Source organism: Chiloscyllium plagiosum, unplaced genomic scaffold, assembly GCF_037043375.1.
Source record: "Chiloscyllium plagiosum isolate Xiang-an unplaced genomic scaffold, Cpla_swu_hap1 HiC_scaffold_18, whole genome shotgun sequence".
NCBI classification, from domain to species: domain Eukaryota; kingdom Metazoa; phylum Chordata; class Chondrichthyes; order Orectolobiformes; family Hemiscylliidae; genus Chiloscyllium; species Chiloscyllium plagiosum.
In genome coordinates this window covers 24,834,542-24,854,183 of record NW_028270156.1, presented here as the reverse complement: position 1 = coordinate 24,854,183, position 19,642 = coordinate 24,834,542, and the positions used below count along the sequence as shown (strand labels likewise).

At 40.3% G+C, this 19,642-nt stretch overlaps 1 protein-coding gene across 5 annotated transcripts in view; it reads left to right on the top strand.

Annotated features, from left to right (window-relative positions):
• LOC122557689 (chromatin remodeling regulator CECR2-like) overlaps window positions 1–19,281 on the top strand; it is an 88,287-nt gene extending 69,006 nt beyond the window's left edge. For 4 of the 5 annotated variants that reach the window (XM_087996343.1, XM_043705536.2, XM_043705535.2 and 1 more), the window contains 4 exons: window positions 279–924; window positions 3,292–4,603; window positions 16,518–16,620; window positions 18,450–19,281. In XM_087996343.1, the coding sequence (XP_087852469.1) occupies window positions 279–924; window positions 3,292–4,603; window positions 16,518–16,620; window positions 18,450–18,455 (2,067 nt within the window). In that variant the 3' untranslated portion in view covers window positions 18,456–19,281. Of the gene's footprint in view, window positions 1–278; window positions 925–3,291; window positions 4,604–16,517; window positions 16,621–18,449 lie in introns of those variants that run through there. The other variant, XM_043705538.2, reaches the window with a different exon arrangement.
• Window positions 19,282–19,642: the final 361 nt, after the last annotated feature.

Here is a 19,642-nt window from a genome sequence, read left to right as displayed (position 1 = left end):
GTTCCTCATCTCTGGAACTACTTGGATGAATATTCCTGCATTCTCTCATGTTTTCATATCTTGTCTGATGTGTGGTGCCCAGTACTGCACAAATACTCAGACCGAACCAGTATTCTATAACCTCCTTGCTTTAGTATTTCATTCCACTATTAAACCCTAGGGTACTGTATATTTTATTGACCATGCTCTCAGACTGTCCTGCCACTTTCAATGACTGACAATGCACAATAAATCCATGAAACAGCCTTTGACCTCGTGTTTATTCTTTTTCTTCTTAGCAACAAATGTTGGTGAATGGACCAGTGACACCTGCTTCAGCTGGATCTGGTTCTACAAAATTACAAACAGTTAGTCTTTCATCTGATGGTCATGGGGATGCAACTCCTCATACTGGTATGCCAACTGACCCTGTTGGTGTCCAAGCACCAAAACATTCCCCTGTCTGTAAACCAAATAGATCTACAAATCTGGGCCTTCCACAGACTGAAACAAAAACACTCAGTTCCCACTCAGCCACTGTTGTTCCAATGACACATGGAAGCAGAGAAGCAATTGCACAGCCAAATAAATCAAGTGGTGATTGTCATGTGGCAGATTTGAATCATACTAAAGGAGCAGAATGGCCTGGATACTTGAACCATTCCAGTCTTCATCCTCAAGATAGATTGCCAGAAGGACAGCCTAATCCTGTGTCAGTGGAGAACGTAAGTCCTGTTATGCAGACTCCTCTGACGGCAACAAACAATTCAGTGATTGAAACTAGAAGTCCTGTTAAAAATGAAACTTTACCCAACACATGTGGAATTTCTGTGCAAAACAGTGAACTACATCCAAGTCAGCCTAATGTGCAAATGTCAGATTTTAACCTGGATAAATATCTAAAAAATCCTCTTGGTCAAACTTCTCAAAGAGCACTTGTTAAAGGTAATTCATTTGAATGCCATAAACTGTTATATTAATTATATTTTATAACTAAACACTTTTCTGATATGTAGTTTTTAATTCTTGCGTTAAAATGTACAGTTCTTTTGATCACTTGATATTTTCAGATGTGTGCTGCATCTTGTAAACCACAGCACAATGATACACTGAAATGTTAAAATGTTTAAGTCAGAGACAGGAATGACTGGCTTCAGTTGCATTCTGCTTAACCTCCCCATCTGAACTTTAAGTCAGAAAGATACAAGGATGCAGTAATTCCAGAAAAGGAATAAACTGTGAGATAGTCACTCTTATGCCTTTTTGCTATTGCTTACTGCTGGAATCAGCTACATGATTCTCATAGTTGAATTTTTTTTGTGGAAGAACACACCAGATCACATTCTGAATAGAAGGAAGTGACTTCTAACTTTCTTGTTCAGACTTTGGAAATGAAAGGGTTAAATCTAGCAGCCACTGTAAACTTAGTATTACTTTAGCTTTAACTGTATGTTTGACAGTTGCAGTACCTCATGGAGACTTTGATGTTTTCTTGTTTTGAAGGCTACATGCTTTCCTAAAAAAAAGAACTTTGAAATGAAAAAGGTTGTTGACTATCTCATCCAGAAGTGGTTCTATCACACTTAATAAGCCAATTGCCAACATTCGTCAAGAAAATTCTTTCGTTGTTTACTGTTGAAGTTGAGGATGGAGTTAGATTTACTAAAATTTAGGTATACAATGCTGCAAAGAATAGTCATAAGCATCAGGATTGGGGCATTTTAGAAACCTGCAAAAGGCTACCAAAAATTGACAAGGGAAAATATAGAACATGACAGTAAACTAATCAAAGATATAATCAACAAAACTCTTATTGCATGTAAAAAGGAAAGTAGCTAAAGTAAGCATTGTTCCCTCCGAGGCACAGACAGAAGAAATCATCATGGAGTGGGCATTATTAAATGCTAGGAGCATGAACAATTAAATTCAGGGTAGAAATCTGAAATGCACTGCCTGAAAAGTTGCTAGAAGCAGACTGAGTAATAACTTGGCATTGGATAAATGCATGAGGGGGAGATAATTTTACAGGATTATAGAAAAGAGCAAGGGAATGGAACTTAGTGTGGCTGAAAGTGCTAACAGTGGCATGATTAGCCTCCTCTATAAGGTTCTATTTAAGTAGGTACATTGGATGGCATTTCAAACAGTGGATATGTTTTTTAACCTTATCAATGATATTGAGTCATAGACTCTAACAGCATGGAAACAGATCCTTTGGTCTACACTGACCAGATATCCCAAACTGATGAAGTCCCATTTGCCAGCATTTGGCCCATATCCTTCTAAACCCTTCCTATTCATGTACCCATCCAGATGTCTTTTAAATGCTGTAATTGTACCACCCGTGTTGGTGTGTTTAATGGTGGGGAATGTCATAAAGTCTTATTGTATGGCCAACTTGCTGCCCACCTGTCCCTGACTTTTATGAAATGTTGTGGGATGGGAGATGGTGCTGCACAGCCCATACCACCCTGCTCTTAGCCTCATTCCATTCCTATTTTACTGAAGACAAGGATAGGCCTGAGAGAGCCCACAGCATTTTTTGCTCGAGCTGGGGACAAGTGGGAAGATGTTCTTTTGTAGGTGTTCTATATTCATTTGCTACACATCCCCATACTAAGATCATATTTTCTCCCTTTATATCCCTCAACCCACAACCAGCTTACCTGTTGTTCAGCTCCAGCAATGAACTCCATTTGGAGATTGTTCATTGTCCTGGTGTTGCCACTACTTCTGCTGTGATTGTACAGCTGCTAGCCATCTGATGAGCTGACAGCTCTGTTGTAGTTCCTGAGAGATAAAAATACGACCTCCAGCCTATGACAGTGGCACAGCTGTTCTTATTAGTGGGCTCTGGGCAGACAGGTGCCACAGTGTTCGGAAAAATTCACCCTCATTGTTTAAAAGTCAGATTTGGAGATTTTGAACATTCTTATGCAATTAATTCTCCCGTAAACTGTGAGCATTTTTCAAAGGGTATGATTTTTAGGATTAGAAAACTTTGTCTAGGATATAGTAAATTTCAGTTGTTTTGCTAACTCCTTACCCACATTACTTCAGATCTTAAAAGGTTTAAAACTACAGAGGAGAGAGTCTATTTTTACTAGATGTAGGGCAAATTACAGGTGCACACAAATGTTATGAATTATACGGCACAGCTTTTGTTTTAGTTCAGTTGGCTGAAAGATTTAAATTTTGCATTCACAGCAACATCTTTTCTTCCTTTGCTGGAATTGGGTGGAGTAAATTTGACATCTGGATTAAGCAAAATTAACCTTGTTTCTAATTCTTTTGCATTTTAAATCCCTACAGGTGCACATCTAGACCAAACTGCCAACAGTGATTTGTTTTCTACAGATCAGCATCATTTGGTGAACAGAGAGCCTATTTCTAATAAAGTAACCCCTCTAAATGCCTCAGCAGCTAATCTACTTCAGCAAGACACTACAGGAAAGAGCACAGAATCAGAGAGACTTGGTGGAATTTTAGCACTTAAGAAACAGAAATTATTTCAAAGCAATGAAATTGGAGAAAAAGACTCTGAAGGATGCAAATTAAGGGAGGGGCAAAATTTGTCAAATAGTTTAACCACTAGTGAAAAGCAGAGCATGAGAAATCCCAAATCGACAGAAAATCTGAGACTAAAATTAACAAACTCAGAAACACATTCAAATCTGACTAATTGTAGTGGAGGAACTATTGGCAATGTTCAACATAGAAACCCTGCAGTGCTTGTTGCTCATCCTGACACAAGGCATCAATTTGGACCAGTGCCAGCTTACATGCACTATGTGGGATGTAATTCCGAGAACCTGGCCTCAGCTCATTCCTTTGTCCAGCATGCTCCTCATCTTATGGTGGTTCATCCACTGCAAGGCCAGAGCTCTCATTTGTACCAGCATCCGATGGAGCAGCAACTCTCCTCTCACTTGAACAACATTGGCTATCATGCGCAGCAACCGATTCAGACCGCTGTAATGCCTGATCGGAGTTACCTTGCAGGGCAACCTGGTTTATACAACCAGTCACCACTCTTATTCTTAAGAGAGGGCAGTGGGCAGTCACAAGCAATTCTGAGGGAAAGAACTGACATATATTCTGAGCACCGAATACCAGAAAGAGATGAATGCGACCCTGTGCATGAAGCTTCAATACAAAAGCAGAAAAATGAAGCATCAGAGAGAAATGTTGTGGCTTCCAAGATTGAAAGCAATGGGGAAGTTAGTACACATGGTAGACTGCAAGACTATTTAGATTTTGAAGGCCAAACTGTAACTAAAAGGCAAAAGGTTATTCATTCAGTTTCTGCAGCTTATAATACTAGTCAAATATCCAGTGGAATTTATTCAAATGAAATTCCACACCCTGCACTTTATGCTCATGCACCATCTCATAATGTACAGAGACTGCCTTATGGCCAGACATATAATCCACAATTACTGCGTGTACGTTCAGTAATAACATCAACATCCAACCATGTGATACCCCATCAAGTGATGAATCAAGGTCCTTTTGGAATGCAATTACTTAGTCATTCAGACATGAAACCAAGCCCTTACCCTGGAACTGTAATTGTACAAAGACCACCATTCAATACGAGTGGAGATCTCTACATGATAAGAAAGTGAGTATAATTTATGATTTCTTTGACCCATAAAAGTAAGCATATTACAATGTAACTTTACAAACTAATGGTTAGATCACATGTGGAATAATGAGTTCTGAGCATCAAATCTGAGGGAGAATACTAAGAGCTAGGAAGATGCCTTGGAGGGCATTTGCCAAGTGTGATTAGATTCAAGGGTTAAATTATGAGAGATTATGCAAACTAGGATTGTACTTCTTAGAACTGAGATCACTTTGAATGATTTCATCAACATATTCAGGATATTAATAGGACAAGGTAGATAATCTGTTTCTGCTGGTTAGAGAGCCTAGAACTGGTGTGCAGATTGACAGTTAGGGCAATGAATGAAATTAGGCATCGCTTCAGTGTGCCAGTGGTAGTAATGCTAGATCAGTTACTGAATTAAAAAATGAAGTTAGTAGATGTTTTTGTTCACCAGTGTAACTAAGAGTTTTGGAAAGTAGGAGGAGGAGGATTAGGCCATTTGGCACTTCGAGGCCATTCCATTATTCAGTAAAGCCGTAGCCAATTTGGTAGTCGGCTCAGCTTCACTTTACAGTCTGCACTTCCAGCCTTTGACTCCTTATCAAAAATCCATCTAACTCGCCCTCAAATAAATGTAAAGACCCAGCCTACCTTAAAAATTGCCTTCTGGAAAAGGTAGTGCCACACTCAAAAAAACACTTGGTGATTTTTAAAAAAAATCCTCGTCTCTATTTTAAAAAAGATCTCTTATACTTAAACTCTGTTCCTAGATTTAGTTTCTTCACTTAAGGAATATTGTTCTGGAATTCCCCAATCTCGTCTCCTCAAATCTTGTATTTTTCAATAACATTGCCTGTCATTCATGTAAGGCCTAACCTGTTCAGCCTCTCTTCGTAAGATAAGCCATTCACCCCAGGAGTGAATCCAGTGAACCTTCTCTGAACAATTTCTAAAACAAATATATACTTTTCAAATAAGACCAAAACTACACATTATTCCAGATGTGGTCTCAACAATATTTTGTGCAGCTGCAATAAAGCCTTTCCTACTTTAATTTTCCATTATCCTTGCAATAAACAAGAACCTTCCAATTACTATTCTAATCACTTGCTGTATCAGCCAACTAACTCGTACTAAAATGTCTAGAATCTACTGTACTATTGAGTTTTATAATCTCTCTATTTAAATAATTGTCTCCAACTCAAAGTTAGATCACAGATCAGGCATTATTTCATTGAATAGCAGAGCAAGGTCAAGGAACAAAATGGCTTACTTCATTCTTAAGTCCAAGAAATAATTTCTTGAAGGTCAATTTTTTTTGTTGGTAGTTCTGAAGGTCTGCCAAGATCAGTAGATTTAGTCTTGCTGGCATGACATCACAGTTTCAAAAAGATTGAAAGAATCTCATTTTCTATCATTGTCTAACATTCCATTTCTTGTTGCTGTGACCCAACATTGAACTAGTTTGTATGGGGAAGGGAATCTTAACAGGGAATTCTGATAAAAACAAAAGCTGGTTATGACAGCAGGTAGAGAAACTGCAATTTAAGTTGGGAAACAGCAGGAACAAAACCTATAATAAACAAGGGTCAAATGACAGAATAATATTTAAGACAGAATTCTATCTGAATGTACACAACATTTGTAGTGCGATAGATAATTTGGTGTTAATAAAAGGGTGTGATTTAAATGCCTTTATGGAGATGTGACTGCAAGGCTGACCAAGACTGGGGACTGAATATTAAAGAACATTTGACATTTATCATGGATAAGCATAAAGAAGTGGGTTAGTGCATCACAAGGGATAGAGTCAGTATATTAATGAGAGAGGATCTCCAATTGAAAGGAAAGAATGTAAAAACTGTTTGAATAGAGCCAAGAAAAAGCAAATGGCAGGAATCATTGGAAAGAGCAATTTATAGGCTACCAAACAGTACTGATAATGTAGGGTACCATAAAATCAGGAATTAAGATGCACATGTAGCAAGGGGGATGCAGTAATCATGGGTAACTTCAACCTACATATAGACTGGGTAAATCTGTGACCATCAATGTTGTGAAGGAAGATCATTTTCTGCAGCAATATGTTGAACCAACTGGGGAGCAGCCTCTTTTTACCCTTGTTCATAAGTTGCTAAAAGCTAGCGTACAAGTATAGTAGGCAGTTTGGGAGGAAATGGCCTAGTGATATTATCACTCAGTTATTAATCCAGAAACCCAGCATAATGTTCTGGGGACCTGGGTTCGAATCCCACCACAGCAGATGGTGGAATTTGAATTCAATTTTAAAAATTGGAATTTAAGGGCTGACTGATGACCGTGAAACCATTGTCAATTGTCAGAAAAACCTATATGGTTCACTAATGTCTTTTAGGGAAGTAAATCTGCTATCCTTACCTGGTCTGGCCTATGTGTGAATCCAGAGCATTAACTGCCCTCTGAAATGGCCGGGCAAGCCTCGCAGTTGTATCAATCACTAGAAAGTCACAATAAAGAAATGAAACCGACGGACCACTGGGCATCGGCCTTGGAACTGAAAAGACAATGGCAAAATCGCAAAGCCCTATTGATCATGCAAAGTCCTCTTTAGCATCATCTGTGGGCTAGTGCCAAAATTGGGAGAGCTGTCTTTCAGACTAGTCAAGCAACAGCCTGACGTAGTCATTCTTACAGAATCACCTCACAGATAACACCCTGGTCACCATCATTACCATCCCTGCATATGTGCTGTTCCCCCGCAGGACAGGCACAACAGAGTGGTGGCACAGTGGTATACAGTCAGGAGGGAGTTGCCCTGGGAGTCCTTGACATAGACTCCAGTTTCCATGAAGTCTTATTGCTTCAGGTTAAACATGGGCAAGGAAACGTCTTCTTGGTTACCATGTACTGTCATCCTCCTGTGGATGAATCGGTACTCCTCCATATTGAAGAACACTTGGAGGAAGCACTGAGGGTGGCAAGGGCACAAAATGTACTCTGGGTGGACAATTTTAATGTCCATCACCAAGAGTGGCTCAGCAGCAGCATTACTGATCGAAGTGGTCAGGTACTAAAAGATATAATTGCTAGACTAGGTCTTCAGCAGGTGGTGAAGGAACCAAAAGAGAAGAAACATACTTGACTTAATATTTACTAATCTGCCAGCTGCAAAATGTCCATGACAGTATCAGTAAAAGTAACCACTGCCCTGTCCTTGTGGAGACGAGATGCCAGCCTTCACATTGAGAATAACCTCCATCATGTTGTATGGCATTATCACCGTGATAAATGTGATAGACTTCGAACCGATCTAGCAGCTCAGGACTGGGCATCCATGAAGCGCAGTGGGCCATCAACAGCAGCAGAACTGTACTCCAGCACAATCTGCAACCTCATGGTTTAGCACATCCCGCACTCAGGAGAAAGTGAGGACTGCAGATGCTGGGGATCAGAGCTGAGTGTGTGGTGCTGGAAAAACAGCAGGTCAAGCAGCATCCACGGAGCAAGCGAATCGACATTTCGGGCATAAGCCTTTCATCAGGAATGAAGGATTCCTGATGAAGGGCTTATGCCCAAAACATCAATTTTCCTGCTCCTTGGATGCTGCCTGACCTGCTATGCTTTTCCAGCACCACACTCTTGACTCATTCCGCACTCAACCATCACCATCAAGCCAGGGGATCAACCCTGGTTCATTGGAGAGTGCAGGAGGGCATGCCAGGAGCAGCATCAGGCTTACCTAAAAATCGGGTGTTAATCTGGTGAAGCTGCCAAACAGGACTATTTATGTGCCAAATGGCATAAAACAGCAAGTGATAGACAGAGCTAAGCAATTCCACAGATATGGATCAGATCTAAGCTCTGCAGTCCTTCCACATCCAGTCATGAATGGTGGTAGACAATTAAACAACTCGCTGGAGGAGAATATCCTCATCCTCGGTAATGGAGGTGCCCAGCACATCAGTGCAAAAAATAAGGCTGATGCATTCACAACAGTCTTCAGTCAGAAGTGCCGAGTGGATGATCCATCTCTGGCTCTTCCAGTGGTCTCCAGCATCACAGATACCAGTCTCCAACTAATTCGATTCACTCTATACGATATCATGAAACAGCTGGAGGCACTGGATACTGCAATGGCTCTGATAACATTCCGGCAATATTACTGAAGATGTGTGCTCCAGAACTTGCCACTCCCCTAGCCAAGTTCTTCCAGTACAGTTACAACACTGGCATCTACCCAACAATGTGGATATTGCCCAGGTATGTTCTATATACAAAAAAGCAGGACAAATCGAACCTGACCAATTACCGCCCAATCGGTCTACTCTCCATCATCAATAAAGTGATGGATGGGGTCATCAACAGTGCTATCAAGCAGAGCCTACTCGGCAGCAACCTGCTCAGTGGCGCCCAGTTTGAGTTTTGCCAGGGTCATTCAGCTCCTGATCTCCTTACAGCCTTGGTTCAAACATGGACAAAAGAGCTGAATTCCAGAGGTTAGGTGAGAGTGTCAGTCCTTGATATCAAGGCAGTATTTGACCAAGTTATGCATCAAGGAGCTCTGGCAAAACTGGAATCAATGGGTATCTGGGACAAACACTCCGCTGGTTAGAGTCATACATGGCACAAAGGAAGATGGTTGTGGTTGTAGAAGGTCAGTCATCTCAGTTCCAGAACACCTCTGCAGGAGTTCCTCACTAGTGTCCTAAGCCCAACAATCTTCAGCTGCTTCATCAATGACCATCCCTCTGTCATAAGGCTAGAAGTGCAGCCCTCCACTCCCTCAATCCCAACCTCACCATCAAACCAGCGAATAAAGGGGGTGCAGTGGTAGTTTGGCGCATTGACCTCTACACCACTGAAGCCAGACACCAACTCAAAAACACGCCCTCCTACACCCCCCTCCCCCATCACCAAACCATCATCTCCCAGACTATAAAACCTCATCACCTCAGGAGATTTCCCATCCACAGCTTCCAACCTCATAGTCCGGGAACCCCGCACCACCTAATTCTACCTCCTTCCCGAGATCCACAAGCCTGACCACCCCAGTCGACCCATTGTCCCACCATACTTCTGCCCCCACTGAACTCATCTCCACCTACCTTGATACTGTCCTTTCCCCCGGTCCAGGAACTCCCCACATACGTTCGAGACATCACACCTCCATCTCCATCTCCTCCAAGACTTCCGTTTCCCCGGCCCCCAATGCCTCATCTTCACCATGGACATCCAGTTCCCTCTACACCTCCATTCATTATGACCAGGGCCTCCAAGCCCTCCATTTCTTCCTCACCCGACATCCCCAACAGTACCCTTCCACTGACACACTCATTCATTTGGCTGAACTGGTCCTTACCCTCAACAAATTTTCCTTCGAATCCTCCAGACCAAAGGGGTACCATGTGCACCCGTATGGGCCCCAGCTATGCCTGTCTCTTTGTCGACTACGTAGAACAAACCATCTTCCGTAGTTACACTGGCACCATTCCCCACCTCTTCCTCCGCTACACTGATGACTGCAAGGAGCTTGAGCAGTTCATCAACTTCATCAACACATTCCACCCTGACCTTAAATTCACCTGGACCATCTCTGACACCTTCACGGACCTCGCCATCTCCATTAATGATGACTGACTTGATACTGATATTTTTTACAAATGAACCAACTCCCACAGCTACCTGGATTACACCTCATCCCACCCTACCTCCTGCAAAAATGCCATCCCGTATTCCCAATTCCTCCACCATATCTGCTCCCAGGAGGACCAGTTCCACCACAACACACTCCTTTAGAGACCGCAGATTCCCTTCCCGCGTGGTTGAAGATGCCCTCCAACGCATCTCATCCACATCCCGCACCCTCCCCTGCCACCGCAGGAATTGCAAAGCCTGTGCCCATACCTCCTCCCTCACCTCCATCCAAGGCCCCAAAGGAGCCGTCCACATCCATCAAAGTTTCACCTGCACATCCACCAATGACATTTACTGTATCCGTTGCTCCCGATGCGGTCTCCTCTACATTGGGGAGACTGGATGCTGCCTCGTGAGTGCTTCAGGGAACATCTCCGGGACACCCGCACCAGTCAACTCCCCCTCCCCCTCCTCTGATGCTGCCTGACCTACTGTGCTTTTCCTCCACCACTCCAATCTAGACTCTGGTTTCCAGCATCTGCAGTCCTCACTTTTGCCTAGAAGTGGGGAGTCCGCTGATGATTGCACAGTGTTCAGCACCTCTTGTGACTCCTGAGACATTGAAGTAGTCCGTGCTCAAATACAACAAAATCTGAACAATATCCAGGCTTGGGCCGACAAGTGGCAAGTAACATTCGCGCCATACAAATGTCAGACAATGATCATCGCCAATAAGAGACACTCTAACCTACCACCCCTTGACATTCAATGGTATTAATCCTTCACTGTTAAATTCTTGGGGTTAACATTGACCAAATACTGAACCGGACTCACTACATAAACACAGTGGTTACAAGAGCAGGTCAGAGACTAGGGATATTGCAGCGAGTAACTCACCACCTGACACCCCAGAGTCTATCCATCATCTACAAGGCGCAAGTCAGGATTGTGATGGAATACTCCCCACTTAGCTGGATTGATGCAGCTCCAATACAAACCAACCCAGTTGATTGGCAGCATGTCTACAAACATTCAATCCCTCTACCACTGGCGCTCAGTACACACTTCTGCTACTATCTACAAGTTGCACTGCAGAAATTCTCCAAACATCCTGAAATAGCACCATCCAAACCCATGACCACTTCTATCTGGAAGGACAAGAGCAACAGGTATTTGGGGATACCACCACCCACAAGTTCCCCTCCAAGCCACTCACCACCCTGACTTGGAAATACATCACCGTTCCTTCACAGTAATTGGGTCAAAAATCCTGAAATTCCCTCCCTACCGGCATTGTGGGTTAACCCACAGCAGTAGACTGCAGCGATTCAAGAAGGTAGCTCACCACCTCAAAGGCACATAGGGATGGGTTATCAATGTTGGCCAGCCAGCGACATCCAAGTCCCACAAATGAATTTTTTAAAACATTGTATATAGCATTGGTGAACAATTATGCAGTTCTGGTCCCCTGCCTGAGGAAGGATATAGAGAATGTTGCGAAAGTTGACCAGAACCATGCCTGGGGTAGTGGGACTATTCTGTGAGAGATTGCAGAAACTGGGTCTTTATTCTTTAGTGTTCAGACAAATACAAGAAATAATCATTGATAGATGCAGAAAGCATGTTTTCCCTTGTTATGAGGTCTAAACCAGGGGGGACAGTCTCTGAATAAAAGGCAAGCCTTTTCAGGCATGCAATGAGGATAAGTGTCTTCACTCTGAGGATGGTGAATCTTTGGAATCCTTATGACCACAAGACAGAGGAGCAGAATTAGGCCATTTGGCTCATTAACTCTGCTCTACTATTCAATCATGGCTGATTTGTTTCTCAACTCCATTTTCTTGCCTTCTCCCTGATCAGACCAAAGAGGGCAATGGAAGATCTGTCACTAAGTATGTTCAAGGCAGAGAATGATAGATTTCTTATCACTACTAATAACAGTAAGGTGTGGGGGGGAATGGTGGTGGTGGTGCCCTTAAGGGGATCAGAGGAGAGTCACTTGGCCTCTATTTGCACTGTTGGGATTTTATGATTCTGAGTTCCTAACATTCCCTAAGAGACTTTCAGTTTGTTTACAGTTGAAGTTTAAAGAAAATTGTGATTTTAAACTCACCCAAATTTGCCTAATATGCAATATAAAGGTTCTTCTGGATTGGCATTATCACATACCACATTTATTAGATAAATACAGAAGGTTTTAATTTAATTGAAGAAAATGACTGGACAATCTATTTTTAAATCATTCGGAAGCTTTTGGTGATGACATGTTAAAGATCATTCAGAGCCTGAGTTGCAATAGCACCATGCACTTTTACATGTATGTTGTTGTCTGGAACTATGAATAGTGATAGTAGAGTCTCCAACCTGATTTCCATTTTGCAGACTATAAAATACTTATGATTTTACTGTCTGTCATTGGGCAATGTGTTTGAAAGACTTTCACATGTTGATTCCCAACTGTTTTGACTGTGTTATGAATAAGGTAAATACACCTTTTTTGGTCATTGAACCCTGGGGAGGAACTCAGATGTGGAGCTTTTGATTAAGTAGGGGCACTACTCAATGTGCCACGTTACCTCAATATCTATTTTTCAGTATTCAGTACATTTCTCTCAAGTTTTTTTTGTGAGACGTGGGTGTTACTGGCTGGCTAGCATTTATTGCCCATCCCTAGTTGCCCTTGACAAGATAGTGAGGTGCCTTCTTAAACCGCTGCAGTCCATCTCCTATGTGTTGACCCACAATGCCATTAGGGAGGGAATTCCAGGATTTTTACCCAATGACAACGAAGAAACCGATGTATTTCCAAGTCAGAATGATGCATGGCTTGGAGGGGAACTTTCAGATAGTGGTGTCTTCATTTATCTGTTGCCCTTGTCCTTCTAGATGGAAATGGGTTTGGAAGGTGCTACCTGAGTGAGTTAGTCTTGAGATTTTTTTAATGTCATTCAGTCATTCACAGAGACACTAAGCACTGAGGATGTACCTTGCCCCTCAGCTGTCCTAACTCTCCATAGAAACAACACCTGATTGCAACTTAAGCACATCTGGAGATGGCACTGTCAGTAGTTATATTAAGGTCCTATGTCCTACATTGTACCAGGCTAACATTTGAAAAGTAGCATTGACATTTTCACTATTTGTGATGTAAGGTGTATGATTTATCTATTTTTGAACTAGTGGCATGTAGATTTGTTCTGTGTTCTGAAGGCATTCAGTGATCAACTTGTAAGTATGTCTGTCGCCATGGTGATTTCATTTCAAAGAATATGAGAAAGACTTCCTGGCGAATCACAGGGTTTAGTTTATATTGGGAGAGTTTTAGAGTGCAAAGCATAAATAGTATAAATGTGGGCGGCACGGTGGCCCAGTGGTTAGCACTGCTGCCTCACAGCGCTAGAGTCCGGGGTTCAATTCCCGCCTCAGGCGACTGTGTGGAGTTTTCACGTTCTCCCCGTGTCTGCGTGGGTTTCCTCCGGGTGCTCCGGTTTCCTCCCACAGTCCAAAGATGTGCAGGTCAGGTGAATTGGCCATACTAAATTGCCCGTGGTGTTAGGTTAGGGGTATGTGTGGGTTGCGCTTCGGCGGGTCGGTGTGGACTTGTTGGGCCGAAGGGCCTGTTTCCACACTGTAATGTAATCTAAAAAAATCTAAAATCTAATCTAATCTAAAATCTAAAAGTATAGTGCATTAGATGCTCATAAGATTCTGGAATGTTTGATTGTAACATCTAATGTGTTTGGGGATGGTGGGAGAGGGAGAAATAAAAGTTTTGGAGTTTTAGTAAGACAGCTGGAGAGGGTTTAGAAAAGATTTACCAGGATGTTGCCAAGACTGGAGGGTTTCAGTTATAAGGAGAGGCTGAATTGGCTGGGACTTTTTTTCACTGAAGCGTAGGAGGTTAATGGGTGAGCTTTGTAGAGGTTTATAAAATCATGAAGGACATAGGTAAGGTGAATAGCCAACTCTTTTCCCTAGGGTGGGGAAGTTCAAAACAAGTGGGCAGATTTTGAAGGTGAGAGGCGAAAGATTTAAAATGGTCTTGAGGGGCAACCTTTTTCCACACACAGGGTGGTTCATATGTGGAATGAACTGCCAGAGGAAACAGATGTAAGTACAGTTACAACATGTAAAAAAAATTTGGATAGGTACATGAATAAGAGTTTTAGAGAGATGTAGGTCAAGTGTAGGCAAATAGGATTAGTTTAGGTAAAAAAACAAAAGAAATGTGGGTGCTGTAAATCAAAGACAGAAATAGAAATTGCTGAAAAAGTTAAGCAAGTCTGGTAATATCTGTGGAGAGAAATCAGAATTAACTTTCAGGTCGAGTAACCCTTCATTGGAACAGTTCTGAGGAAGGGATACTCGACCCAAGATGTTAACTCTGATTTCTCTCCACCGATGCTGCCCAGACCTGGTGAGCTTTTCCAGCTATTTCTGTTTCTGCTTCGGACCAGTTTAGTTTGGGGAAACCTGGTTGACAGGATGAGTTGGACTGAAATGTGTTTCCATGCTGTATGACTAAGCCTTCGCTGAAGCTGTGTGAAGAATTGTTCCTGAGAAAGGAGTTTAGTGTAAGGATTCCAGACTAGATGTGTGTGGTTAAAATTTGAAGGGTTATTTTGAAAATTAGAAAGTCTGAGCTCAGTTGTATGAAGGCTCTAGAAAAAGGCCATCATATTCTCAAGGTAGGGCATTGAAGTCGCAGTTAAAATTCAGTCCTGTAGATATGAATTAGAAGCAAATCCTCTCTGGTGTGGGTACTGTAAAGGAGGGTCTTAGGATTGTGTTCTACAATGTATCTTGAAATCTTTAAATTTGTGTTCTATGTAAGTATTTTGGTTCACTGTCTTTATTTCTTTTCATAATAAACTGCTGTTTCATTATTAAAACGAAACCTGCAGCATTTTGTGTGCTTATGTTTCAGTGAGATACCACGTTTCTAAAAAAAAATCTATCAAGCCGCATTTCAGTCTGGGACCTGACTTGTCCATTAATAACATCAGTTGGGATTATAACACATTTAAACTCCAGTTCATTGTGTTGAGTAAATAATCATGTCCAGGTATAGTTTAATATGATATGCTGAATTGGCGACTTTCCCTTGTAATATAGTGTAAATGAAGGAAAAAAGTTGATTGAGCCCTTCAGCTGTAACTTGGCTTCTCAACCTGTGCTGTACAAAGTTTACATCTCTGGGAGCAGTGAAATTTTATATGTTAACTTTGTCGTAGTCTTTTATTAATTCTGCTCAGAAGAACATTTAATTACCAATTAATTCAAATGGAATGATTTTCATAAAGCAGCAAAGACAGGGGATTTTTTTGCACCATTTATAATTTGAATTAACAAATTCTTCAAAATGAAAGGAATTAATTTGTATTGGCTTATACAAACACTTAAATATTTAAAAAGTAAACACTTGTCACGAGCCTGTAACTTATCCGGTATCTTGTTTTATATATAGTGACATCTGATTGTCATACAAAGTGGATGTTTGTACAGGTATTCCAATTCAAGGAGTTTGTAATAAAACAGTTACAGTTGCTTGGAAGCTTATAGGTAGAAATAATTAGCTTTTCCTTTCATTTTAATTCTAATTGTTTCTATGCGACACAACAATTTGACAGTTGCAGATTCAGCTAAGGTACAATATATATTACACTAATGTTATTTAAATTTAATTTGGAGTTTTGGAGGAGAAATATTTTACTAGACTTCTCAAAAGTGGAATGGTTATGATGTAAATTCATTAATGTTTAAAAATTAAATATTAATATTCGCCAGTTTAATTAGTTGTAGATATGAATATTTATATTCACTCATGAGCAAATACACCTCTGAATACTGAAATTACAAGGCAAGAGGAGTATAGCAGTGCCTGTGTGGTGCTAGTTTTTCAATTAGCTTTATTGTAATACTGTGTGCCTGCTTTTTTTCCTCATATCCATTTTAAATATAACTGGAGTATTGCTCAAGGTGTAAGCTTAAAGTTGTGTTATATATATATATAAATTTCCAGTCGAGAGTGTGGTGCTGGAAAAGCACAGCAGGTCTGGCAGCATCCGAGGAGCAGCAAAATCGACATTTCGGGCAAAAGCTCTTCATCAGGAAGGGCTTTTGCCCAAAACATTGATTCTCCTGCTGCTCAGATGCTGCCTGACCTGCTGTGCTTTTCCAGCCCCACACACTCGACTCTAATCTCCAGTATCTGCAGTCCTCCTCACTTTTGCCTATATAAGTTTTCATTCTAGTGCAGTTTGTAAAGATGTTGAAAAACAATAGAAACAAAGGTATTCTCCTATTTGTTTAGCCTGCTGCCTGATTATCCAGTTCTCAAACATATGGGGAGAAGGGATCCTGATACAATGCCACAACCTCAAGATAAGACAACACCCACCCCTTGTATGAACCAGGTATGTTTCTAATCTTTCATGCAGAGAAACACTTCTGAATATTTTTGACATTGCAATGCAGCAACAGATCGTTCACCCATCAAATCTGTGCCAGTGTGTTTCTCCATAAAAGACACTTAATTTTAATTCCAGATCAGTAAACTTTAATCTTAGATCAGCTTGACACAGTGGGATAACTCACTTTTCAGTCAAAAGGTCGTGAATTTAAGTCCCACTACCAAAGTTGACGACAATCAAAACTGAAGTCTGGTTGAAGACTAAGTTCTGCCTTCCAGAGGTGATGTATTTGAGTGAGACTTTAAACTTGATCTTGTCTGCTGTTCAGCTGGAAGAAAGGGATCGCATGACAATTTTATTTTAAAAATGGGAAATTCTGCTGTTTGGGACAACATTTATCTCTCAATTCGCATATTCAAGGTGGATTGACCTTTTTTGCAAAGGTAGTTGCTTCTCTTGCCTGCATAAGTGATGACATTTTTTTCAGTAGTTCATTAACTATGAAACCCATTGACCATCCCACTGATTTGAAAAATGAAAGGCAATCTTCCTTAATTAAAAAAAGAATAATCAATATATCAATGTATCTTGCAGTGATGTCATGAAGTCCTGTTATTTCACAGTTGTGAGATCTTTTTCTTAATTTCTGCATATAGTAGCATAACATGTCTGAATAGGTTAAACAGTGAGCCTGTAGCTGAGCTTTAGTCACGCATTGCAGCAGTAAGCTCTTAGGAGAGAAAGAAGAAACTCCTAACTCTTAATTGCATTGGTCAGTTAGCTGCAGCAACTGTTAATGGAGCAAATGGTCTTCATGTAATATATAGATCAATGGATGGGGTGAATAACTTGCAAGAAAACGAGTTTTCAAATCACTTTTAAAATATTTGAGTTGTCAGAATAACCTATGAATTTTAATACCATTAATAAGTTAAAAGAATAGAGAAAACCATGAAACCCATGAAATACTTATTTTCGTTAGGTTGCAACAAATATTTTACAATAACCAGAGTTGGAATGGTTTATCAGCCCCTTGCATTTCTTCAACGTCACTTGCAGCTAGTCTGATTTCAAGTTTCCATTTTTTAACTGTGAATTTGGAGGAATGTATGAGCAGATTGGAATGATGGCTATTGAGTTCACTTATTTGTCCAGAATGTCTAGCCTCCAGTCAGTCAGCAACCCAATCCCCGATCCATCCAAAACTCACTGTACTGTTGTTTACATAAATATAATTCGAGTGAAGAGGTTTGGCAGAGACAATACTTAGTATCAGTAAGTTGGGATGACACTGCTCTATTTAAAAAGAATTGATTTATACTAACATTGTGGGGTGGGGGGTATGGGGTGCAGGTAAGGTTGTTCAGATTGAAAATGTAAACTCAGTAGCAACTACGCTACACAAATAGATTTGCAGATCCTCAAACATCCCAGTGTCCCAGAACCTGCTACTGGTTACTCTCTAGCTACAGCGTGAGTCTTGTATAATAAATTACACAACATTAGTGATATCTGAAGCTATAATAAATTTAGGTTGTAGCACCACCTGCTGATGCATTGTTTTCAGAACCTGAGCTTGCTCACTGACTTGATATACAATATATATTTTAACTAAACTTTCTACCCAGGTCACTTGATAAAAGTAGATATATAATACAAAAATGTCTCTGGGTAAATAGATTTTGACACTGGAATGTTCTGAGCATTCTGTTACTGTTAAGTGGCATTAATTTTTTCGATCATTTTTGCTTGTATTTAAAAATAAGTATGATATCCATAAAGTACATCTAATGCATTTTTTTAAAAACCCTATCCCCATCCTCTTTCCGCAGCCCTGAACAAACACTTTGACGCAGCAAGTGAATGTGGCTCAGGAAACTCATTTTAAGCACTGAAAATACTGTTGTAGTATTACAGCTGACTTAACTGTGAATTGTAGCCAAGGACCATTTCTGTAGTTGAAGCTTAAACTCAGGTTTATATAATGTGAATAGAGAATTTTCCATAATAAGAATTTGAAATAAAGTTGTTTGTTACACATTTATTTTGACCTGAAAATGTTTTGTAAACTGCCTTAAAAAGTATGTAAATTGTATATAAAGTTTGCATCACCTTGCTTTCAAATTTGAGAAAATCATAACAGAAAAGAAAATAAGTTTTAATTTATTAATTGTATATGCTGTTCATTCCAACGATTATAGGTATCATTGCCACTAGAAAGCAAAATGAGGATAAAGGTGTGTTTGAACACTTCGTGACATTGGCAAACAGCTGCTAAACTGTGACATTAGGTTTTTTTCTTGCGTTTACTTTTTAAGTATATGGATTCAAAAATGGTTTACAATTAGTGTTGTACTCAATGTACTTTATTACCTTGTAAGCTGTGAAGCTGCATTTGGAATGCTTTTTGCAGAACAGACCTTTTGAAAAGGTGGCCTTTCATTCTCAATTTGCCTAGCTAGGAATATTAATTAATTGTAGGGGTATATGAATTCTATTTTGTTATTTATATATTAAATGTTTTAAAAAATCTGAGGAATACACACGGCTAATGTAAAAAAAGAATGTTTTTGCAAATTTTAGAGTACTGCTGTCTGTCTGTCTACCAGCTGCATTGTTTATATAGCTCTTCTCAGGAATAAATAAAACTATTTGTGTATTCCACCTGTCATATGATATGGATTTTAAATACCACCTTATCATTTATTATAAATAACTGAGGTATGAGTTATTGGAGGAAAATATTTTACACTATTTCAAAAGATTTGCAGTTTGAGACAACAACCAGACATTTACTGTAGATCATGAGGCTATGGAAACAGCAAGGTACATTTGAGAAAGCTATGTGTCCTATCATAATTTTCTGTCCTATGCGTGGATATTAGTAAGCACCATACACTTCATTTTCGCTAAGTATCCTCACTTCATGTGGAATTGTTGTCCATTCCACCCAAAATTGAATACTGACATTTTGTGGCTGTTTTACAACCACTGTGTCCTTTGGACAAGAGTACAGCTATATCTG